Here is a 25,785-nt window from a genome sequence, read left to right as displayed (position 1 = left end):
GTGGACAATGGCAGCTGGTTCTTTAGGGCAGGGTTTCCCAAACTTGGGTCTCCAGCTGTTTTTAGGCTACAACTCCCACCATCCCTAGCTAGCAAGACCCAATAGTCAGGGAGGATGGGAATTGCAGTCCAAGAACAGCTGGAAGAGACCCAAGTTTTCGAAACCCTGTCTTACCGGATAGACCTTCCAACCTTCCTTCTTTGTGGTCCTGTTTGCACACTATTAGTAATATTACTGAAAAGGACTGACTAGATCTTACTTTATTTTTGTTTTATGTACTGGCAACAACACAATTTTTAACATTCCAGTTACCCTGCAGGTACTTTGTGCTCTACCTTTCATACTAGGGTAGATTTTAGCTGGTTTTAATCTGTACTGGCAGCTGGAACTTTTAGCTGAATCTTTTTTCCGGCAACAACAGCCTAACCTTTATAACTGAAGGGGGGGAGAGAGCTTGTGGGGTGGGTGTGCTTTTAAAGAAGGCTAAACTTGTCCTTCCCTGCTAGGGTAGCACTGAATAGTAGCTTTCCTACAGACTTCCAACCCCTAGAATATAGTTCCCGAGTTTTACGTTTTTACATAATTTTGCTTCAAGCACACGGTGACCTTACTATGCCCTAATTTGCCTGACCTTTTAAAATAAATAAATAAATAAATAAATAAATAAATAAATGCGCCTTTCTTACCCTCTCCTCGCACATTTGTTTTAACTCACCTACTTTCTCAGCTGGGATCAAGCCACTTTGTCACCATGAAACAGATCTCACGCATTCTGACTTAAGTTCTCACTAGCATGTTATAATTTGCAATTTATATAACAACCTGACACACAAATCGGTTGAACCCCAAATCTCTTGGGACATGATTCCACCTTATTTATTTCAACGGGAGAGGTTTTATTATGTATTCAAATGGTCCTATTGAAAGCTACGGTACTGAAAACGACTTAACTTTGACGGGGCTGCACCTAGATTTGTGGCTTGCAGTTTCTGTGGAACAAGACTAGTTAACATTTAACTTCAAATGCATAATATCAGAGATGTACCATTTCTAACAGCCACCAATCTAAAAATTTACAGTGGGTAATGTGAGCAAAAGAAAACATTTTATTATTGCACATAATCCAGCAGAACAACTGATGAAAACTCCTGGACGATATTATACAAATTGCCATACACTTTTAAAATTATTTTTAAAAAACTTGTGATTAAGGTGTGTTGCTGGTGGCGACGACATTTTCCGTTTTTGTAAGACCTGAAAAATTAAACAACAGAAACCTACTTTTGAAGGCATGCAAACTTGAGGTAAACCTGTTCCTGCTCGTGCTGGGAAGCAAAAAACCCAGCAGGCTTGTGCATACATTTGTTCTGATCCATTGGTTCTCTGAGGACGCCAGCACTATGCTGCGCACATGCAGCTCCCCTACCAATAAGACCTTTCCACTCACTTTAAAAGAGAGGACAGCTTACGAATGCATGTACACAGAGCCCCTTCCATTGAAGCAAATGAAAAGTCTCCATCATTTGTGCACCTGAGCTCACACGGGGCTCTGGATTTGAGGCATGATGTTTGTGCATTTTAAAAGTTTGTCACGGTCAAGCTCATCTTTGGAACAACGAGGGCTAGAAAATTGCCATTTTAAAAACACAGAAGGCTGGGGTTCTCGGGACTCTAGAAAGATACGGCAGGGAATATGAAAGTGCTTGGGAGCTCATTATCAAACGTAACCCGTTCTTGCTCTACTGGATTACTTATCATTACTTCTTGGAGGTAGGCCTGTGGCTACCTGTATGTAAACACAGCAGTTACTACATGTTGTAGCGACCAAGGGATAACCATGTTTGCACAAGCCCTCAGGATCTACATACTACACATACGGTTATGATCCAGAGAACTGCCCGAACAGTTCTGTACACTAAACTGCAGTCATGACGTGCCGAATGGCAAACTGCACATGAAAGTGATGAGTTTCAAAGGCAGCTTGGGATTTGGCATGGAGTTTCAGATGTTCAAATGAATTAAAAAACAAACAAACCCCACAGTGGATGCACACAGGCTTTGGGGAATACCTAAAGAAGCCCTGTCAATCCCAGTTCATATATTTATATATGCCACATAAAGTAAATCTACCTACTTTCCCCCATCACATTGTACGGAACAAAGCACAAGAATGAGACAGCAGAACATATTTGTATGAAGCAGGGTTTATGGGGTGGGGATGGGGTTGGCAACAATCTCTGCCTTTTTCAAAAGGACCAGATTTTGTGCTTCATGATAAATAAAGGCCACCGAGGTCTCTCAAAGAAAATACATACATAGTTATAAAGCAGTTTGCATACTGAAATTGGACATCTGGCAGCTAGGGAGCCAGGAAACAGGCTGTCACATTTTAAAAGCAAATAACAGCCTATTTGCTACAAACACCTTTAGAAGAGAAAAAGTAATCATAAAACCCAAGGCTGGGCAAATTGTTATCCCATGTTTTGCGGATGTTCCTCAAACATGGCTAAGCATTTTGCTGAAGCTTCTTCCAACACATGGGCTGCTGGGCAGAGATAATGTATTCCTCTTCCTCCAATTTACAATATAATTTGATTAAAGTAGAAAAAGCAAGTGGGAAAGGCACAAAATGTCATCACTCCTGCTTCCCAAATTCATTTTCAGCGACTTATGAATTCTAAGTAATCTGATCTGGAAAAAATACTACCCTGGTGTCTACCTGCTGTCTGTCTATGGCACCATATTTTATAAGCCTTTCACTGCTTGGTACCTGCAACTGGAGCCTTTCTTTTTAAACCCAACAATTTTCAAGTTCCTTTCTTCCACTTTCTCATTTTAACCAGCTTCTGCTGCACCAAGGAGTGTCAGCAAACATACAAGTTCACAGTTTTAAATAAGGCACATTTTAAAGCTTTTGAAACTGACTCAAAGTCTACGCTTTGTTTTAAAAGGAGGGGAGGAAAAACATCCAAACACATTTAGGGCTGATTCATGCATTACATTTTTTGAAGGATTCTGCATATGCCAGGTCATATGTGCATCTGAATACCCAGAGAAAAACATAATGTACAAAGTGAATCTCACGGCTGGTCTAACTTCTGGGGAATAGGCAACTTCCAACGACAAGAGGATGCCGACAAGGCACTGTTTAACTGAGCAATGACTTCATCTACCAGTACTTTGCGAACCACATTCAAAATGCAGCCCTTAGAGAGGTGGTTTCTTTAACTCTAAAAAAGATTCACTCTATCTAATTCCTACTTGGCAGAACTGCAGAGGATCCACTTCTAGGGACTGCTTATAAGACTACATTTAAGCATCCTTACACTGAAATCCATGGGTGTTTTCATTTTTCCCACTGTGGATTCACTTGGATCCTAGTGTGGATCCACTATTCAAGGAAATGGTTTTTGCCTGCTCTAAAATCTTCTGTACATAATTTTTTCAGAGTTATGCAGCAGCGGGGAGCATAACCTAACCTTTCCTAATTCTGGATTCATAACAATCTTGGTTTGGGTGGGAGAAGTTAAATCAACAGTTATAACAATTATTCCTGGCTGCTACATAGCTTAGAAACATGGTGTTCTTCAGGAGATTTTTAACGACGTGTCTTCCAGCGAAGCCTTGAATTTTCATGGTGGAATCTGAAGGAGAGACTGCCTTGTTTGTGTTTCCACAATTACAGATGAATCCTCGTTTCTTCAAACGGCAGTACAACAGTATCGATAAAGTTATGAAACTTTAAGGCAATTCTCATTCAAACAAAAGGAAGAATGAGGAGGGGGATGCAACAGTCAAGGTTTCTTCCTGCTGGGCAGAAGAGATTGTCTATAGTTGGGGGCCTAGGCTAACAAGCTCTTCTGAAGCCTTCTATGGAAGTTCATGACCACAATGCCAACACTGGGTTCTAAGCTCCTCCCTCTTTAGATGGTTCTGAATGGATGGTGTTATACCTCTGGCAAGGCATAGATCTCAGCAGAAACTTCTGTAAGAATAGAAATCAGCGAGAAAGAAAACAGGAGTAGCAATGGTTATAGAAAATATAATTATTGGTTTAAGTTAATGTTTAAGATGTCACACTCCCAAAAACTTTCAACAAGAGGTGTCAGGATACAGGAATTATTTAACAAGGAATTAGAGGCCTTCACCCAGCAAAAGTCATGGCTGAATTATTGCAATTCATTTTATGTAGGGTTTCACTTGAAAATGAAGCTACAGCTAGAATGCAGCCATTTGGTTGTTCTGCTCGTGTAACACCAATCCTGAAAGTGCTTCACTGACTGCCTGTAAGCTACCTGGCCCAATTCATGGTCCTAATGCTAGTATTTAAAGTCTGAGATGGTTTGGGTCTCATGTATTTACAGGAGTTTGTGTATATGAGTGTGGTTCTATAAGGAAGCTTTTGCAGCTTCTTGTTATTTTTTTATTCAAGATCTGAGACACGTGTGTGTGTGTGTATGTGTGTGACAGGGAGGGGGAAACGGAGAGAGGGTAGATCAATATCCTGTTGTGACCCTGTATGCCCATTTTCTTGGGACCAATCCCTCATTGAACTGCTTCTAAATAAACATGCACAGAACTGGAAGCTCTCCTCTTCTTCACAAAACAGGAAACAATAGTTGTGCACTGATGTGTAGCCAGATAACCAAGTTGTCCTTTTACAAAAAGGTTCCAAAGCGAAGTCTTCCTTTTCCAAAATGTCAAAACACTAGGGCACTCTGAGCCATTTCATTTGTCCCCCTTACCTTGTCTTAGCATCTCATCATGTCAGAAAATGGACAAATAAGATGGAGAGGCCAACATTCAATAGGATGACCATGCAAATGATGATTGTGTTAGGTCCCTAAGGAAAACAACAAGAAGAGTATAATGTTATCTACTGTGATTTAGAAGACACAGATGAAAAACTTCCTCACTTGTGAAAGCAAAAATAGTTCCGTCAATGGCTTTTATGCATTACAGCCACCTCTGTCAGAAGCAATTCATAGAGCAGTGGTGGGAACCTGTGTCCCACCAGATGTTGCTGGACTACAACTCCCATAATCCTTGTCCACTGACCATGCTGGCTGAAGCTGATGGGAGCTGCAGTCCAACAACATTCACAGAGCTGCAGGTTAGCCACCCTTGTCCTGCAGTAAGTCAATAGGGTTAGGATTATTTGCTTTCATTCCATCATCTCCACACCTAAACATTTGTGCAGGTCAGTCTCATGCCACCATATTTGGGGTAATGTTCATTTCAATGACTGGAGCAAGCTTGGCTAAAATCTTCATTTTGGGAGAAGCTACACATGTTGCATACCTGCCTTTCCTGCAGCTGTTAAGGGCACTGGAGCCCTGTGCACGGAAAAGAGGGTAACCAAATTTGTCTTCTGCAAATATACCACCTGAGGCATTTTCTATACTGTAGAGTGACAGCAGGAATGTAAACCCCTTTTTTACTGGCTCTGCTCATGTGAGTTTAGCATTAGCCTGTTTTTTTAAAAGCTGGTGAATGCTACACTCATATGTTTCCCCCACCATGGATATAGCCATACCTGTTCAATTTCTGCATGTCAGATACAGAAGCACGGCTAAGAGAAAAAGTGGGGGATTCTAACCCGCCACTCCAATACAGTAGCTGCTCTCAACCTGATGTCTTCCAGATATTGTTGGACTCCAACTCTAAACAGTCCCAGCCAGCAATTCCCAATAGTTAGGGATGGTTGGAACTGTAACATCTGGAGGGCACCAGGCTGGGAAGTTTGCAATATAACTTTATTGAGAGCACCCAACAGGGCTTACTTCCAAGTAACCATGCATTGGATTGGGCTTGTTTGGGATAAATAGCTCTGTTCTTGAAGGTAATATTTGCTGGCTTCTCTATCGGAATGATAAATTATCACTATATGAAATGATTAATTACACTGATGCGGTGTGATTTAGTTGTAATTATGAGCAGAATCATGTGCATTTTTTTATTCAGAAGCAAGTTCCAAGATGTTCACTTACTCTTCTGTGGGGTCTGCTGCCTTGGAGTGCTCTGCCTACCATTTGCTCGGCCTATTGCTACTCCTGAGTTCACCAATCATCAGCTACCCTCTATACTACCAGCCCCAATGAGCACCAGCTGCCATTGATGTCAACCCTGTTCTACAATCCAGGAACACTCACCCTAGTAGGAAGTCAACAAAGTTAAGATTTTAAACAAACCTCAACATGTATTTTAAAATGGCTGTGGTACTGGAAATATAAATAGCACATAATATATATTGTGTGTGTGTGGTGGAGAGAGAGAGGGAGAGAGAAATCTTCCGAACCACAAAGAAAACTTTACAGCTAGAAGATTGCTCTAGCCATTTTTTATTTTTATCGTTTGGCAGGAGGTGGAAAAGGGATAGGTGATATACACACAGAAACACCCCAAACTGTTAAAGGTAAAGGTAAAGGGACCCCTGACCGTTAGGTCCAGTCGTAGACAACTCTGGGGTTGCGGCGCTCATCTTGCTTTACTGGCCGAGGGAGCCAGTGTACAGCTTCCAGGTCATGTGGCCAGCATAACTAAGCCGCTTCTGGCAAACCAGAGCAGTGCATGGAAATGTCGTTTACCTTCCCGTCGGAGCAGTACCTATTTATCTACTTGCACTTTGACGTGCTTTCGAACTGCTAGGTTGGCAGGAGCTGGGACCGAGCAACGGGAGCTCACTCCATCGCAGGATCAGCAAGCCCTAGGCTGTGTGGTTTAGACCACAGCACCACCCGCGTCCCCAAACTGTTACACCTAAGTAAATCCTATCTGTATCTGGTAGTATTTATTGACCTGACGTAAAAATGTCAATTCACAGTACCTTACAGCCCCACCTGATGGTATGGAACACAAAACAATTCACACAGTACTGCAGTTTTGAAAATAAGTTTTCACATCTAGACAGTAGTCCAGATGCACGTATGTTGTACACTTATGTACCCACCTCGGTTTTTGTACATGAAAGCCATGTGGCACAAATGACAGCAGTGAAGCAAACGAGAAATTGAAAAGGCGATTCAGATTATTATTTGCTTCTTTTCCCTCCCCTATCCAGCCCCCAATGGGGAAAAAAACCACTCCCCTCTCCTTTATAAAGACCATGTAAAAGCACCTCTTCACGATCTTCCACCTCTTTCGTTGCTGCCTCTGGTGAAGAAACTTTCTTCACCACAACCTTGGGATCAGTTTTGGCCACCACCTTCGTTTCAGTTTTCCGTTCAGGCTTGCCTTCAGCTACAGCTTCGGCGTTCTCTTCTGCTTTGGGTTCTGGCGGCGGGTGTTGCTTGAGATCCTGCTTAGTTTCTGCTCCGAGCGCTTTTTTCTCTTCGTGAGCTGCTTCATGCTGAGAGACAGGTGTACCTCCCCTCTTTTGCGGCTCCACTTTGTGCTCAACGGCCTTCACATCAGCTTTGGGCTCTGGGGAACTTGGCTTGGCAGGCAACTTGGAGTCGGGGAATGATGCTTCCTCAAAGTCCACTGGGGGAGTAACCGGGGAGGTCCTCACAGCATAGCTGTGATAGCCCTGAAACAACGCAACCTCGCCTTCATGATGTATCCTTTGAAGAGGTTTGATCCCCATCTGGTCAGCAGCAACCCTCACGTGGCTAGGGCGGCTGGGGCTCCAGGAAGCAGGCCTACTGCCACCGGCCGCCTTCTCCGCAGGTGCTAGCAAAGCTTTAGAAGGTGTGTTGGGCCTGCTTCCCGTGCCGCTGCCATCCTTGCCGTGATCTCCATTCCAGCTCCCAGGGCTTTTCTGAGAACCTTGCTTAGCTCGTTTGGCCTCAGGTGGTGTTCCAGCTGGTGAAGGCGTTTGAGCGGGACTTTCTTTGGGCTTGGTGGAATCTTGCTCATCAACCTGAGGGCTCTCTGGAGGTGGTGGTGGAGGAGGTGGCTGTTCCACAGGTGATGGCTCTTCTTCAGTATTCTCTATATTCTCTTCGTTCTCCATGAGCTCCTGGAGCAGTCGCCTCTTCAAGTATTCAGGACCTAGAAAAGGCAAGAAGAGGTTTTTGAACATCGCCAAGAGACAGTCAACCAGCATGAAATCCCAGTGGAATTAGGAAGCATAAGGCAGAACCAAACCACCGGGGAAGGACCAAGGTTGCTTCATCACAGGCTCATCACCACATGGAGGGAAGAGAAGATGATCAGTTAAGGAAAAAGAAAGGGTCAATTCACCGGTAACCCCATAGCTGTGCTGAATGGGGTGGGGGTGGGGGGAAGGAGGCAGACCTTGCGAGCAGGAAGCTTTTAATTAAAAGTGAAGTAGTACTTAAAAGCCTTAGTAATGCTTTGTTGCTGGGCAGGCAGGTGCTACATTCACCTGGTCTAATAAACAATGGAGAATAACACAGAAAGCACTAGAATGCAACAATTAGGCAATGACATTGACTGAAGGGGCAACTCCAGAAACAAGTACCAGCGTGGAAGCAACCTACAATACAAGATCACATTACGAACACCAAGGCAATCTTGGGCATAGATTTTGAAACTTGCACATAAAAGATATAAATTCAATCCTAACTCAGCACTAGTGGAGCTATCACGTGATGCTAAGAGCACTTTGTATGCCTTTGTACAGGCATCCCCAAACTGCGGCCCTCCAGATGTTTTGGCCTACAACTCCCATGATCCCTAGCTAACAGGACCAATGGTCAGGGATGATGGGAATTGTAGTCCAAAACATCTGGAGGGCCGAAGTTTGGGGATGCCTGCCTTAGTGTATACCTTCTGACTGCTATCCATTTGGTAATAAAAACAGATCAACCCATTTTCAGAACCTAAGTGCATTGTGATTAATATGGATTTATCTTTTGATTTGACGCCTTGATTTCAAGTTGCATTCTTTTTCTTCAAAAATGAACAGTGGTCTCTCTAAAACTTAAAATATTATTTGGTTTGAAGCCAAACTATGCACTACTAATGGGAGATCGGTATACTAATGTTATATTTTTGTTAATGAAATGAAGCTGAGAGAAGGCTGCCAGTTCACCCACAGCCATGGCAGAGAAGGGTGAGAGTTAACCCTTCCTCTCATAACAGTTCTCTGATTTAAATAGGCCCCTTTTCATGGTCTGTTACTAGATTTGGAAACTGTCACAGAGACAGGAATGGGTGAATCTGCCAATTTCTATTTTCCCCAGTTTCTCAACTTTTCTGATCTTCAGTTCTCCACAGTTCCACATTAGTTTGCACGTTTATTTTATTGAAAGTCTTCATGAAAATTCATCAGCAAATTTCTCCTAATAAAAAGATCTTTGTATGCCATTCCGCAGCATGTACACATTTTCCAAAACAATATGAGAACAGAAACAGACATCGCATTTATCTGAATTTTCAATGCAAGTAATATGTACAAAAATTGCATATACTAGGGTAAAATATGCATATAAATGCATGTATTAATGAAGGTAACATGCACAAATGCATTATATTATAATAAACTGTTTGCTGAACTGTGTCCATTAGTCAAAACATGCATAAACATAAAGGGTAAAGGGACCCCTGACCATTAGGTCCAGTCGTGACCGACTCTGGGGTTGCGGCGCTCATCTCGCTTTAATGGCCGAGGGAGCCAGCGTACAGCTTCCAGATCATGCGGCCAGCATGACTAAGCCGCTTCTGGCGAACCAGAGCAGCACACGGAAACAGTGTTTACCTTCCCACTGTAGTGGTACCTATTTATCCACTTGCACTTTGACGTGCTTTTGAACTGCTAGGTTGGCAGGAGCTGGGACCGAGCAACGGGAGCTCACCCTGTTGTGGGGATTCAAACTGCCGACCTTCTGATTGGCAAACCCTAGGCCCTGTGGTTTAACCCACAGCGCCACCTTATTGGGAAAAAATAGCACTTAAATGCTTGAGCACTTTTATGACCAATTTTTTGCATAAAATTAAGATTGGAAAAATGAACAACTGTGAGAACCAACACTGACAAATCCCTTTGCCTCTACTCCCAACAGCATATTGAGGAAAAGCAACGGTCCTGAAGCCCATAAAACATTTTGATTGGCCAAATCTTTGTACATCCACCTGTACAATGATATATTTCACTGAAGAGGGCTGGTTGAGAGAAGTGCAGCGGTTTGTCTTTGGTGTGAAGAGGGCTGTCAGATGTGTGCATTGCTCACTAATAAGGTCACCCACCCGTGACACTAAGATCCTACTGAACACACTTGAGCAGTTGACCCGTCTCCATTAAACAAGGTGACTTCTGGATTCACATTTCATTCTATCCTCATCTGACTGGGTTGTGTCATCGTCTCCTAGCAGCACTGCCATCGGCTGCATTATTGTTTACATACTGGTAAGCCTTAGCTCAGTGCAGAAACTAAACAGCAAATCTCCCCCCACCCCCTGTCTCTCAAATGAACGTGCTTATGAACAGAAACAGAGCAACCAGCCTTAATTAGGTCCCAAATATTTGTGGGCAAAACTGAGCCAGGAAGCTCCTAGTCTACATTAAGGTCAGAGCACCGTCACACACAACCCTTAAATCAGTCGACAATGCCAATGTCAAATATGCAACGGCTGCAGTGCTAATTTGATTTCTTTCTCGCAATCTGGCCTGTGTTGACAGCATTTACACCTGGCACATCACCTCAGAGAGGGTCAAAGGCACATTTTAGTATGTTGTGCAAAAGCTGAAGTCTTGGGGGTTGTAGTGGAATATAATCTTTAAACTTCATATAGTTTCCATCTATATCCAGGACTGAGGAGTACCTCACATAATATAGAATGGAACAGAACAGAACAGAATTCTGCATCCAGGCAATTTAAATTATGCTTCAAGAAAATAAGTATTCTGTAACCCAGCAGTGGGGAACCTTTTTTGTTGAGGGCCACATGCCAATAAGGGGAATAACCAAACCAAAAATGGGCTGGGCAGCCCTTTTTATCTCTCTCTTTTTGCTCCCCCATACTCGTTTTTCTGTCCTTGCCACCTGCATGAAATTAGGTCAAGGGCTACATAAATTTATGCTGACTGCTACATGAATGAATATGGGGAAGCATAATTAGCAAGAGAGGAATATTTTTCCCCATAGAATTTCACTTCCATTGCAGTAGTGAAATTAACACAGGGGAAAGTTTCAAAATCAGTCAGGAAGAATTCATCACTAGTTACCTGCAAAACTTCAGTCCATATGGCAAGTTCCTCTTGACCCATCTTGAAAATGTCTTCCCCTATCTTATTTTGATAGTTTGTTAAGAAGATAGCTATACTCTTGCAACATATGAACGTATTGCTTTTAGACACAGACTGTGCATGGGCAAATATAATGATACTTGGAGGACATTTAGAGAAATTATAATGACTTATATACTCGTTGGAATAATAGTGGTACTTATTTATCTATACATCGTAGTGTGTTACAGTCTCAAGCACTCCCCCCCCCCAATTCTTTCTCTTTATTTGTTCACTGGAAAAAATCAATAAAAAAATAAAGGACAGCTATATGTACACAGCTGAGAGAGAAATAGCACCATTGAACACAAGGGACTGACATCTGATTAAACTTGCATTGAATTGCCCCGTAACTGGTAGCTTCTGTGCATATTAACTCAGAAGTAAGCCGACTGTGTTCAGAAGGTTTTCTGCCTCTCTAGTTAGTGGGTTTAACATTGGGGGTAACTTCCTGAATGGAGTTACCCCCAATGAATGCAGCAGGACTTACTTTCTAGCAAACACATATAACATTGAATTGTAATTGTATCTGCTACAGTACTCTGGTGGGAGCACTTATCAATAATTTGACTGGACGCTGTGCAGCCTGCCTCTCCAGCATAGCCACACCACTGAAGGATTTTTTTACAGGAAGAACAGTGACCAAGGCAGCTTCCAGACCAGTAGTTCGCTGAGGATTCATGTTGATATGTTTGCACAAAGACCTATGAGATGCTCTTGGAGCATAGAGGGCCACAAGATTGAGCAGGTCTCTTTGTTTCAAATTCCTGGGGGTAGTAGGAAAGCCCATGGGGAACATAGCTGCCAAGTTTTCCCTTTTCTCGTGAGGAAGCCTATTCAGCATGAGGGAAAATCCCTTTAAAAAAGGGATAACTTGGCAGCTATGATGGGGAACATGTTGCTGAAAACAAGAGGTGACCACTATATACCTGCAGCACTCAAATTATTTGAAGCCAAACCAATACCACAACTTCTCTATGGTGCCCAGGTGGGCCCCTTCTCTAATTTTGCCCCCCTATAACTTATACAATCCAAATTCCTAAGATTAGCCCTTCAAGTCCCAAAATGTGTCTCTAATGCCACCCTGAGACTAGAGACAGGCTTCATAAAAGTGGAGGCTAGAGTGTGGGTGACCATACTCAACTACTGGCTCAGACTATCTTTATTTCCCCTTGGCCTTGCCCCACTAATTATGAACGATGATTTTCAATCACATGGAAACAGACTGTGGTAACTAAAATCTCAACCTTGGGCTTCTCTCCAGGTTTTCTACTCAGCATGGGATACGAATAGGGTTGCCAGACTCAATAGAGGACAGGACGTCTGTGCCTTTAATTGCCCTGCTCTCTTTTGAGTCTGGAAACCTTAAAGAGAAACCAGCAGACCCTTTGTTTAATTTCCAAGCAAGGGGTCTGCCCGTTTCTCTTTAAGGTTTCCAGACTGAAAAGAGAGTAGGGCAATTAAAGGCACAGAAGTCCTGTCCTCTATTGAGTCTGGCAACCCTAGATACGAACAGGACAAAGCTCTCATAAAACAACGTGTTGCAAATACTGAGCACTAGTTGGATCTAGCCAGGATCTAGTTGGATCTAACTTTTATTGCCAGTGAATCCTCCAGGTACTCTGCCTCCCCTATGGCATATCTAGCTAAACTTGAAGTCCCTAAGCACTGGAAGGCCTTTACCTTGGCTCAATGTCATGCCCGTCCCTCGGATGTCCTTGAAGGCCGATTGCTTACCTGGAGAGGCAATGCTCCTGTGACTCTGGACAAACAGAAACAACAGAGCATGTGCTTCTCCAGTGTCTTTACTATAGAGACATTCGTACTAGCCTCATCTTACCATCCCTGGGTACTTTCTATACCTCCCTGCTGCTTTCAGATACCAATCCTGCTACAACATACATTGCCCGATTTTGCACAGCAGCGCTCAAAATTCGACGGATGACCTGTGCCACAAACTAAATATAATGAACACTCGTATTAGAGTGTTCTGTAGACCGATTGCTATAGTCTTATATATACTAACCTTTTACGCTCTTTCACTCTTGTCTAATGTTCCTAACCCTTCTTTTGGACTTAGCTTCTTTTGGATTCTTACAGACATACACACACACACACACAGTTTTAACTCTTTTTAGTTTGTTGTGTTTTTTGTTTTTAAGTGGTTTGTTTTGTTTTAAATGATTGTACCCCTTCCACCATATGCTGGTCTACGACCGTAAAAAAGATTTGGGGGGAAATAGGTTTGCCCAAAGTTTGCCAAAAGGTTAAATGATGTCATTGTGAACATGAAACCTGGAAGTTATACAACATTGCCAGCTAGTGGTTGCCATCCCAGTTTCCAGTGCAATTTTCTGCTACTTTTCTTATCAGACTTTCTGTGGTTAGAAAAGTGACAGGGCAATTGCACTATAAAGTGCAGGGTAATGGTCAGTTTTTGTCTGGAAGTGCCTGCGGACTGATGTCTGTGGCTATTACTTCTCAGGAAGGCTACATGTATCCCTATAGATTATACACTATAATGCAGATAAATCATCCAAACAAACCATGAGCAGTAAGCGAACAAACCTTGGCTGCAGCTCGTGGCTTGTTTGGAGCAAGAGAAACCATGTGCTTGGGTAGAAATGTAACTCTAAGCCAAACCATGGCTCAGCTCCCTGTACAGTGGCTGCAATTTCCTCCCTGTGCACCAGGACACTTTCTTGTTCACAGTAAGCCATGGATTGGCTTAGCGTTACATGTGAGCCAAGCCAAAGTCAAGGTACCTGTCACGGTGGCCGGAGTGGACTACTTCAGAGTAACGACGCCACGCAGCTCTGCATTTTATTCTTTTATTGGTGCTGCGTATTTACAGTGCTCAAGTCATTGCTATTTACACGGAGTGATGTGGTCAGTCGGTTTCAGAACCTCCTAATGGCTTTTGGCGCGTCTTTCTCCAACACAAAAGCTTTGGCAGACCCATCCTCTTGCCCCTCCTCTTCCTGCGTAATTCTGGAGTTGGGGGGATGGGTCTTCCCCCCTTGCTTGCCCCTTCCTGTCCCACCTGGGACCCTGGCTCCTCTACCTTGCCTGAGCCTCGGACACGACTTCCTGCTTCCCCACTGGAATCGGAACTCTCCCTGCTTTCCCCTTTGCTCGGGGACGGGCTTGAACTCAGGAGGGGAGGGACTTCGCGATATCCCCTGTCCCTCACATCCACCCCCCTCCCAAGCTCTCCTTCACCCCTCCCCAGGCCCCCCCCATGTGTCGGTGACGACTGGAAGCCTAAGAACTCAGTGCTCTCCGAGCCCGTTGGTGTGAATACCTCCCCCCAGTCCTGCGAGCCCCCCCCTTCCGCCTGGGCGGACGGGAATCCCAAAAAGTCCGTGGCGTCAGAGCTGGTGGGGGTAAAAACGTTCTGCCAATCTGCTCCTTCCTCTGACTGGGTGGATCTCGGTGACACCCATACCTCATCCTCTGGTTCCTCAAACTCCGCTTCCCAGCGCCATGGTGAGCTGCTCTCCCGTGCCTCCTCCTCCTCCCCCTCCCTTTCCATGTGCCAGGGCTTGGGTCTGTGGGGAAAGAGGGCGTGAAATTCTTCCACCAAGAATTCCTCCTGTATCTGAGTGGCTGGGACCCATTCATTCTGGGACGGTGGAGCATCCTCCCATGCCATGAGGTACTCCAGTCCCCCCACCCCCCACCTTGAATCCAGGATGGCCGTGGCCTCATTGAGTTGCTCCCTGCCTTCCCTCTCCCCCCCTCCCTCGGGGGTTTGTTCGCTGTCTCGGAGCCTGCTGCTTTCCCTGTACGGCGACAGCAGCGATCTATGAAACACTGGATGCACCCTCATGTCCTCTGGCAGTGCCAGCCTGTATGCCACCGGGTTGACCTGTTGCGTGACCGTGAAGGGGCCCAGCCTTTTGGGTGCCAGCTTTTTGCACCTCCCTCTGGTGGGAAGGCCCTCCGAGGACAACCACACCTTGTCCCCCACCCTGATGACCTCCCCTAGTCGCCTGTGGCGATCTGCCCCCTTTTTGTACGCTTCCTTGGCCCTCTCCAAGTGTTCTCTGAGCTGCTGGTGCACCGTCTCCAGTTCCTCTGCCCAATCCTCAGCCTGTGGGCCCTCCTCCTCCTCCTCCCCCTCCCTCTCTGGGAAAGATCTGAGGTCGCGCCCGTAATTGGCCTTAAAGGGCGACACCCCTGTGGAGACGTGCACTGCATTGTTGTAGGCAAATTCTGCTAGTGGCAGGCGATCCACCCAGTCCGTTTGCCTCTGGCTGACGTAGCATCTCAGGTACTGCTGCAGAATGGCGTTGACCCTCTCCGCTTGTCCGTTGGTCTGCGGGTGTCTAGCCGTCGACAAGCTGACCTCCACCTGCAGGAGGTTCATGAGCCGCCGCCAGAACCTGGAAACAAATTGGCGGCCACGATCCGAAATAACCCTTAAAGGTAATCCATGCAGTCTGAAAACGTGATCAACAAACAGTTTGGCTGTCTCTTCTGCAGAGACTGCCCTGGCACACGGTATAAAGTGGCACATTTTGGACATGAGGTCCACCACCACCAACACTGCGGTCTTACCCCGGGAAGAAGGCAGATCTGTGATGAAGTCCATGGACAGCACTTCCCACGGCCTGTGTGGCGTGGCTAAGGGCTCCAGCAACCCTGGTGGCGCTGCTCTGACCACCTTTGCCCGCTGGCAGGTGTCACAGCCCCGTACATAGTCTCGAACATCTTCCCTCACCCCTGGCCACCAGAAGTGTCTCATGACTAGGTGAGTGGTCTTGTCCCTTCCAAAATGCCCCGCCGTTGGGTTGTCGTGCATCTGTTTGAGGACCGTACGTCTGAGCTGGGTGGTGGGCAGGTACAGTGCCCCCTTGTAGAAAAGCAGCCCTCTGCGTTCTGCAAAGTCTTTTGCCTGCTCCCTCCCCCCTCTCAGTTCTCTGAAGATGCGGTTGGCAAAGTCATCCGCTGCCGTCAGTGCTGTGAGTTCTGCCTCGCTCACCACTGCTGCTCCGCAGGACCATGCCGACGGGGGGAAAATGTGCCTTGGGGCTGGTGGCTCCTCCTCCTCCATGTACTCTGGCTTGCGGGAGAGGGCATCCGCCCTGACGTTCTGCTCTCCCGGGATGTAGTGTATGGAGAAGTTGAAGTTCGAGAAGAACTCTGCCCACCGTATCTGCCGCTGGTTGAGCACCCTGGCAGTTCTCCAGAACTCCAGGTTCTTGTGGTCTGTGCACACCTGGATGGGGTGCTTGGCGCCCACCAGGAAGTGTCTCCAATGTTTGAACGCAGCGTGGATCGCAAGAAGTTCTTTGTCAAACACGGTGTAGTTGCGCTCGGGCTGTGTCAACTTCCTGGAGAAGAAGGCACAGGGTCTCCACTCCCTGTTGGTGTCCAGTTGCAACAAAATGGCGCCCACAGCTTTCTCAGAAGCATCTGTCTCAATGCGTAGGGGCGCGTCCTGGACCACGTGGAACAGGTTCTGGTCCGAGGCGAACACCCTCTTGAGGCTTTCGAACGCTGCTTGCGCCTCTGGTGTCCACCTGAACTTCTGCTTGCCTCTCAGGCAGTCAGTGATGGGAGCCGTAACGCGAGAGAAGTTCTTGATGAACTTCCTGTAGAAGTTGGCGAAGCCTAGTAGGCGTTGGGCATCTTTGCGCGTCCTGGGGCTGTGCCAGTCCAGGATGGCCTGCACCTTGTCCTTGTCCATCGCCAGCCCCTTGTCTGACAGCTTGTAGCCCAGGAAGTCCACCTCCTTGGTGTGAAACTTGCACTTCTCCAGCTTCACATACAGGTGGTTCTCCTTCAGGCGCTGCAACACTTCCCTGACATCTTTCACATGCTGCACTGGGTCATTGGAATAGATAAGGATGTCATCCAGAAAGACCAGGCAGTTCTTGAAGAGGAGGGACCCCAGGACGTGGTGCATGAAGGCCTGGAAGCAGGCTGAGCCCCCTTGCAACCCGAAGGGCATCACCAGATATTCAAAAGAGCCCAGAGGCGTGAACATCGTGGTCTTCCATTCATCGCCTTCCCGGATCCTGATCAAGTTGTACGCCCCCCTCAGGTCTAGCTTGGTGAAAATCTTGCCCCTGCGTGCCGCTGTCAGGAGATCATCCACTCTGGGCATGGGGAAAGCCACTGGCTCTGTCACCGAATTCAGCCGTCTAAAATCCACCACCAGGCGGCGCTGTTGCGTGTCTTTCTTGTCCACCCAGAAGACCGGGCTGCCCCCTGCTGCCTTGCTTTCTCTGATGAACCCCCGCTTGAGGTTCTTGTCGATGAAAGCGCGCAGATCCTCCAGTTCCTGGTCTGACATGGCGTACAGCTTGGCTGGGGGTATAGTTGCCCCTGGCACCAGGTTGATCTGGCAGTCAAAAGGCCTGTGTGGGGGTAGGTGGTCGGACTCCGCTTCGCTGAAGACCTCCTGCAGGTCCCAGTACGGCTTGGGTATCGCCTCACCCCCTTTGACGTGCATGGTGGCCACCGTGGCTATCGGAGGCCCCTCCCCTGGTTGGTGCTGCATGCAATGTTCCAGGCAAAAGTCCGATCCAAAAGTGATGCATCTCTGGTGCCAACTGATGGAGGGGTCGTGGCGCGCCAGCCAGCTCATGCCCAAGACGATGGGGGGGTCTGAGATGGTGGTGACGTTGAATGCCAGTGTCTCTGAGTGCCTTCCCACCGTCATTCTCATGGGGGGGGTTTGATGAGTGATGGCCCCCCCCAGCAGCTCTCTGCCGTCAATGGTTGCCACGTGAAGGGGAAAATCCAGCTGCAGAAGCTGGATCTGGTGCTCTTCCGCAAAGTTTCTCGAGAAGAAGTTGGCTGAGGCACCACTGTCAATTAAGGCAAGGACTGTCAGGGGATAGCCATTTGGGAGCGTTAGCGTGACTTCTAGAACCACTCCTGCTCTGGGAGGGGTGGGCTGGCTCTGCTCCTCTCTGTGCGGGTGGGTGGGCTGGGGCTGTTGTCTGCTGACTGTGCCTGGCTGCTGCCCCTTGTCTCCTGCAGCCAGGCTTTCCCGTTTCCCTGCTGTGGTGCTGCGTCAGTGGGGGAGGGCACCACCGTTCCCGCCCTTCCTTGCCACTCCCTGCGATGTGGGCAGTCTCTGACGAGATGCTGGGGGGAGTTGCAGAGAAAGCAATTCCCGCCCTTTCCCTCCTTGCGTCTTGGCGCCGCTGGGGTTTGAAAAGCCCGCGCGCGCGCGCTATCAATCTGCATGGGTTCCTGGTCCTGGCTGGCCCCAGGCGTGGCTTGAAAGGGTTGTTGGGGGAGTGGTTTCTCCTGCGACCGTGGGAACCAAGCCCGCTTTGCGCGCGTTGCTTGTTTGTCGCTCCACCGGGATTCCTGTCTCACCCCCACCGCCAGAGCCGCTTTGCTCAGCTGATCCATATCACTGGGCTTTGGACCTCTCGAGAGCTCATCCTTCACCTCCTCATGCAACCCCAAGTAGAACGCCGCTTGCATTGGGGGGGACCCCAGTTCCCACCCCAATCTGTGCACCAGCATGGTGAATTTCGCCCAATACGCGCGAACTGTCATATTTCCTTGGCGTAAATTATGAAGTTCCTCCTTAGTCTGGTCCATATGACTATCGGACGAATACATCGTTTTCAAACCTTCTAGAAATAGTTTGACATTCTTCATGCAAGGATTCCTTGTTGCAATTAACGGTCTTAGCCACTCCCTGGCTGCCCCGGTAAGGTGCTCCACAATAAACGCTACTCTGTGCTCATCATCAGGGAACTCATCGTGGTGCAGCTCAAGAGCATACACAATCTCAGTCTCAAAGCCTTGAAATTCCTTCGGGTCTCCATTGAACTTGCTAACTAGGGTCCCAGCTCTCCTTCCTGGCAGCACTTGGACTTGGGGTGCCCCTCCCGCCTTGTTTTTCTCTGCATCCAGCTTGTTTTGGAGGTCTACCGCCACCGCCCTTAATTGCTGCTCTTTTTCCTGAAGCTCTCTCACCTGTTCCGCAAGTTGTAGCCGGTCGTCCTGGACCTTCTTAGTCTCCTCTTTAGCTGCCTTCAATTCTCCCTGCGCCTGCAGCGACAGCTGCTGCAGTTCTAGCTGGGCTTGCTCCGCGATCTGCCGCCACTTCTCCGCCTCTGACACGCTCATCCCGGCAACTCCAAAGTAGCCCAAAAATGATTAGGAGGTTGCTGTCACGGTGGCCGGAGTGGACTACTTCAGAGTAACGACGCCACGCAGCTCTGCATTTTATTCTTTTATTGGTGCTGCGTATTTACAGTGCTCAAGTCATTGCTATTTACACGGAGTGATGTGGTCAGTCGGTTTCAGAACCTCCTAATGGCTTTTGGCGCGTCTTTCTCCAACACAAAAGCTTTGGCAGACCCATCCTCTTGCCCCTCCTCTTCCTGCGTAATTCTGGAGTTGGGGGGATGGGTCTTCCCCCCTTGCTTGCCCCTTCCTGTCCCACCTGGGACCCTGGCTCCTCTACCTTGCCTGAGCCTCGGACACGACTTCCTGCTTCCCCACTGGAATCGGAACTCTCCCTGCTTTCCCCTTTGCTCGGGGACGGGCTTGAACTCAGGAGGGGAGGGACTTCGCGATATCCCCTGTCCCTCACAGTACCATTTTATAATGAGGTGGTCAAGAAAATGGAGCTATTTCACTAATTATCCAAACTGTTTACAAATCTCTGTGATTCTACCGTAGAGCAAGAAAGAGGGGTGGGGGAAACCCTGCTATTTAAAGGATAGCTGAACGTATACATTTAATCCCCTGTAGTGATGTCAGCTGAATGATTAATGAGAATTCCGACCAAACTCATGTCATATTTGCATTTGCTTTTTATGATGGCAGCAGGAAACAGAATGACTTTCCGCCTCCAGAAGTCAATTTTGAAAGAGCATCTGAGAATCTTGTTCCAGTAAATAATGAGTTCAAATATCTGAAATTGAAGGGAGCAAATCCTGCCCAACATGTTCGCTCAGGGATCAGATAAAGGCACATCTCCTATGCCTGTGCGAGATTGGTTTGCATTTCCAATAATGACTACGGCGAGCTGCTTTCACTGACTGATCAGCAAGGATAATTTTAACTGGTGAATGAATATGAGAAAACCCAAACTGTCCCCCAGATGTCCCAGGAATAAAAAAGGAGCAGTGTCCATCAAGTACATTAGTGGCTGTGAATCTAGGCCATGTGACACCTACCCACTGCTTGTAATCCTGAAGGATTCTGCTGAAGCTGAAAGGAATATTTTCTGGCAGACAGATATATCTGGCACAGCCTGTGCTATGTGAGGAGAGGCCACTGAGGGCCAACGGGTGCAAGCAAAATCTATTAGTAAAACCCTGACCCTGTGCTTGGCTACTGTCTGTCCACAGGTAGGGATTGACTTATCAGTCTGCATCCAGTCTATATCACTTTTGCATGTGCTCATTCATAAATCAGTTTTGTCCTGTTTCCACGTCAATCTGCCTTTTTAAAAAAATAATAATAATCAAAATTAATATTTATAGAAAACGTACGCTTGGGGTGCCAGAAAAGGGAGGAGGCATTTCTACCCTAGATGTATGGTGAAGGAATACTGTTTTAAGATCAAAATATAACTATCTCCCTGACACCTCTCCCCTGGTTCCACAACTTTCAGCTGGGCTCCTGTAACAGAATAGAACTCAGCTGTACCTGTGGGGTGAGACTGCAGGTAGAATAACTCAGCACCTCTCACTTCCTTGCCCCTCTTCCTCTTCAAACAGACACTCACACAGCTCCTGCTTTATACAGGGTTGGGGTAGCCCCACATTTAGACAGACCTACTGCTGTCAAGTTTGGTCTATGGGGCTGGTCTAGACATTTCCTCTCCTCCCTTTGCACACCATCCAAATCTGCTCTGGAGGGTCCCTCAACCCCCCAGAAAATATTTTCACAGTGCATGGTGGGCTGGAGGGAACAGGGCGGGGGAAAGGAAGTTCCATTGTGTGCACAGAAATAAGCCGAGCGAGTGGAGCAGCACTGTATACAGCACTAGGGTTTAAAAGGGAATTGGACAAATTCATGGTGGAAAGGTCTACCAATTGCTATTAGCCATGATAGTTCAATAGTACCACTATAGAGGAAGTACACTTTGCATTAGGGCAAAGAATGAGGGATATTTTTTTGTCTTCATCCCCTGTTTGTGAGCTTCCTAGGAGGATCTAGCTACTTGGGGAGAGGGAAACTGAGCTAATGGACCTCTGGACTAATCCACCAAAGGTCTTCTTGCATGCTTATGGTCTTAAACCTCTGATAAAGGGACAAAAGCCGACTAAATTTCACTGGGTTGTTTTTTGTAAAAAAATCCAGTTAACATACTTAAGGTATACAGTAAAGGTAAAGGAACCTCTGACCATTAGGTCCAGTCGTGACCGACTCTGGGGTTGCGGCGCTCATCTCACGTTATTGGCTGAGGGAGCCGGCATACAGCTTCCAGGTCATGTGGCCAGCATGACAAAGCCGCTTCTGGCGAACCAGAGCAGCGCACGGAAACGCCGTTTACCTTCCCGCTGTAGCGGTACCTATTTATCTACTTGCACTTTGACGTGCTTTCGAACTGCTAGGTTGGCAGGAGCTGGGACTGAGCAATGGGAGCTCACCCCGTGGCGGGGACCTTCTGATCGGCAAGCCCTAGGCTCAGTGGTTTAACCCACAGCGCCACCCGCGTCCCAAGGTATACAGTACTATACACGTATGAAGAAATAGGGAACCTGTGGTCTTCCAGATGCTGACTATAAACCCCATCACCCCAGATCATTATCCATGCTGACTGGGGCTGATGGGAGCTGGAGTCTAGGAATCTCTGGAGGGCCATACGTTCTCCACTAATGCAAACCAAGACACCTGTGCCTCACTATAGCGTGTACAAACGCAGCATTCATGTGGTTAAAAACAAAGGGTTACAGAAAACACGAGGGGTTCCTACAGTATATTAGCATGTGGTTGCTATTTCAGAAATGTGAGAATCATCCTTAAGGCTGGATTTCTACACAACTGAATCAGTGGAATTCACTCCTGAGAAATTATGCATAGGATTGAGCTGCAAGTCTGTTCAATCATTCTGACAAAGCAGTGGTATAAATTGGATGCTGGTATCTCTCCTATACAATTCTATACCAAAGGGGCCCAGGAGGAGGAGGACTGTAAGATATTTATTTTAGCCATCCTGCCCTGCCTGCAGGCTCCCGTCAATCATAAAAAGACCCATTCAGGGCCATTTATTTCTGGCTGCAAGGAGGCTATTTGGAAGCTATTTCACCAGTTGCTCAAGCTCCTCAAAATAGCACTCAGCAGCAGACTAACCATTTGTAGACTCTCAGTTTGTGACATCTTCTTCTAAATAAATCACACAAACACACACACACACCAAGGCAAATACAAATCAGTGGGCTTTGGTATATTATTATACCGGTACTATTAAGGCTACTTTTCTATGAAATCCTCCTATTACCTCAGAATATATATTCCCTCTGATTAATCAACTGAAGTTTTGTTAGGTTGCAATCCTGTGCACACTTCCCTGTGAGAAAGGCCTATACACACTTATCTGATAGTAAGCCCCACTGATCTCAGTGGGACTTAGTTCTGAGTAGAGATGTATAGAACTGCATGCTAAATCAAGAAAAAAAGTTACAATTATATATATCTGTATGTGTGTCTGTGTACATACATGCATACACATGCCAATGTAACCCACACATTCAGGACTAGGGGTTAACCTTAAAGTGCTACATTCACTTGCTAAAAACATAAGTTGCAACTTACATGCGCTCAGCTTGCAAACATTCAGCTTTATGCACTTGGCAAAAGAAAATTTAAACAAAAAAGGGGGCAAACATCCGGGGAAAAAGATTTTGGCAACCCCACCTACCATTGAACCCAATGTGTTTTGACTGTACACAATTTTGGCTTTACATGATATCCCTGGAACGTAACCACTGTGTAAGATGACAGTTGCTGTAGTTCTCTGCTTAAATACTATTCTTGGCTGTGAAATCATGAGAAGTATAGAATTATGACATACGACATGGGCCAATTGCATGGTTTTCCTCACTCATTTGCATATGCCTATGCAATGTTTCAAGTCATTTGACAGCCAAGCCGCTTAGTTCAGCACCCCCTCTCCAACACATGCATGCTGCATTTTAAATGCCCTCCATTCAAACACTTCATAGGACTTCAGCTTATGGGCTGTGCTTTAGTAATGTCAACTTTGGCCTTTGGCTTTACTCTGCTTGGTACCTCACCACTGCTGAAAGTCAGCAAATCAAAGCTGGGCTGATTTCATTTCCTACCTGGCTGATAGAAATCCGGAGATAGTTCCCTGGCCATCGACCTGGCTAAAGTGGATTCATTGTTAGCTGCCACTGCTGCTTGCTCAGCCCCTTCTGACTTGGCTTTGGCATGGGCAGTCCTGTGGAGAGAACATCCAGCATGGCAATTAGTATTTCCAGTTGTTGCCAAGGCTGTCTTAGGCTGAGTTCCTCAGCCATTTATTCCAATGCGAATAGGACTTCCTTAATAAATGGTTTCATGATGACAGCCTTGCATGATGCTCAGTTCCTTAATACAGATGACCTTGCTTTGTAATTAATTACGGTAATTAATTATTTTAAAACATAAAATAAAAGGAGTAAGGGGGAATGAAAAATACATATTGTCATGATATACATTTTACTAGCTTGTTGATTAGTAGAGCCAGCTTTTGTATTTATATTTATGTTGCAGTGTTCATAGAAAAGTATACTGTTCAACATTTTCTTGTGTTTTATTACACCAGTACATCATAAAATAAACTCCACTTCTCCATAGGCTGGTTAATAATTTGTCTCCCTTCCTGTACTCTACTATATTGGGCAGCTTGACCATATGGAACACTTCCCATATCTTCATTATCCAGTCCTGCAATGTTGGAGCATTTACTTTTCTCCAACAGTGATTAATTATCACATGGGCAGCAGTCAATAAATGTGCAATCATTGATCTACCTTGTGGGAAAACAAAAACTTTTACATATCTCAAAAGCACAGATTTCCTGGTAAGTTATATACTGTTATACTCTCAATTTCCACTAATATAGTTACCTTGCTTATTGTCCATAAAGCAAAAATAAGCTCCAAGTTTCTACAATTCCTTATTTTGAAAATAATTCACAATTTGATCCCCGAAAGATTTATGACACCTATATATAGTCTGCTTGCAATAGCAGCTTGCTTGAAAAACCAACGAAGTCAAAAGAACATAAGGAGAGCCCAGCTAGATCAGGCCCATGTAGTGCAACATCCTGTTCTCACAGTGGTCAACTAGATGCCTGTGAGAAGCATGCAAGTAGGACCTGAGCCCAACAGCACTCTCCCCTTCTGCAGTTTCCAGCAACCGGTATTCAGAAGCATTACTGCTTCCTGCTGTGGAGGCAAAACATAGCCATCATGCCTAATAGTCACTGATAGTCTTACCAGTATCCTTCATGAATTTGCCTAATCCTCTTTTAAATCAAAACTCTTTTTATTATGAAGATTACAGACTTATTCTGTTTACATTAAGCAATCATCATTGAGAAAACCAGTTTTACCAGGACCAAGAAAACTGTTGTCACTGACAAATTTCAATTCAGTCCTGCCTCTGCCCTGTTACTTTGGATATGTATGTTATCTGCTACTGCTACTGTGGATAAAGTGTGATGTTTGTGCAACAATCATGGGCATCTACTGAATACAGTGGTGCCTCGCTAGACGAAATTAATTCGTTCCACGGGTCTTTTCTTATAGCGAAAAATTCGTCTAGCGAATCCCATAGGAATGCATTGAATTTTTTTATTTTATTTTTTTGCCCATAGGAACGCATTAATTGAATTTCAATGCATTCCTATGGGAAACCGCGATTCGCTAGACAAATTTTTCGTAAAACGCATGGGTCTAGCGAGGCAAGCTCCGCTCGAAAAATCCTTTCGTTAAGCGGAAATTTCGTTAAGCAGGGCATTCGTTAAGCGAGGCACCACTGTATACCCTTTCTGCACAACCAGATGTTTTGCTCAATAAATTGCAGTGTTGCAGCTTTGCAGATCTAGCACATTTCCATTGCTGTCAAAATACACCAACTGGTGGAAGAAGCACATATGATAACATATGGCAGTCAGAGTTGTGAGAAAACACGGTAGCTACACAACAAAAGCGCTACCTTGAAAGGAGGCATTTGGGTGCAGCATATGAGTAACAACTGTGTGACTGTTGTGCTGCAAAGTGATAGTCTGAGAAGGCTTTTTTAACAGAGAAGCAGAGATGATCTTGCACAGTTCTTCTCCATAAAATAAAAAAATTCATTCCAGTAGCACCTTAGAGACCAACTAAGTTTGTTACCGTGTTTCTCGTGTTTCTCATATTATAAGACACGTCTTATATTTATTTTTTCCTCAAAAAAACACACTATGGCTTATTTTCAAGGGATGTCTTATTTTTTTCCTCCTCCTCCTGCCGCGGCTGGCATTGCTGCTGCGCCTATCACTATGTCTTATTTTCAGGGTATGGCTTATATTCCTTGAATGCTTAAAAATCCTGCTATGGCTTATTTTATGGGTATGTCTTAAAATATGAGAAACAGGGTATTGGTAT

The 25,785-nt window shown here is 45.9% G+C and overlaps 1 protein-coding gene across 1 annotated transcript in view; it reads right to left on the bottom strand.

The window, feature by feature from the left end:
- Nucleotides 1-1,083: 1,083 nt before the first annotated feature.
- Nucleotides 1,084-25,785, bottom strand: part of JPH2 (junctophilin 2) — a 68,001-nt gene continuing 43,299 nt past the window's right edge. Inside the window, exons 3-6 of the mRNA XM_035121608.3 lie at nt 23,473-23,591; nt 7,118-7,992; nt 4,746-4,843; nt 1,084-3,985 (exon numbers count right to left, since the gene is read on the bottom strand). Of these exons, the coding sequence (XP_034977499.1) occupies nt 4,763-4,843; nt 7,118-7,992; nt 23,473-23,591 (1,075 nt within the window). The 3' untranslated portion in view covers nt 1,084-3,985; nt 4,746-4,762. The remainder of the gene's footprint in view (nt 3,986-4,745; nt 4,844-7,117; nt 7,993-23,472; nt 23,592-25,785) is intronic.

This window comes from Zootoca vivipara, chromosome 7 (assembly GCF_965207765.1).
Source record: "Zootoca vivipara chromosome 7, rZooViv2.hap1.1, whole genome shotgun sequence".
Classification (NCBI taxonomy): Eukaryota; Metazoa; Chordata; class Lepidosauria; order Squamata; family Lacertidae; genus Zootoca; species Zootoca vivipara.
Note: the sequence above shows the minus strand (reverse complement) of the source record. Positions and strands in the feature narration are given on the sequence as shown.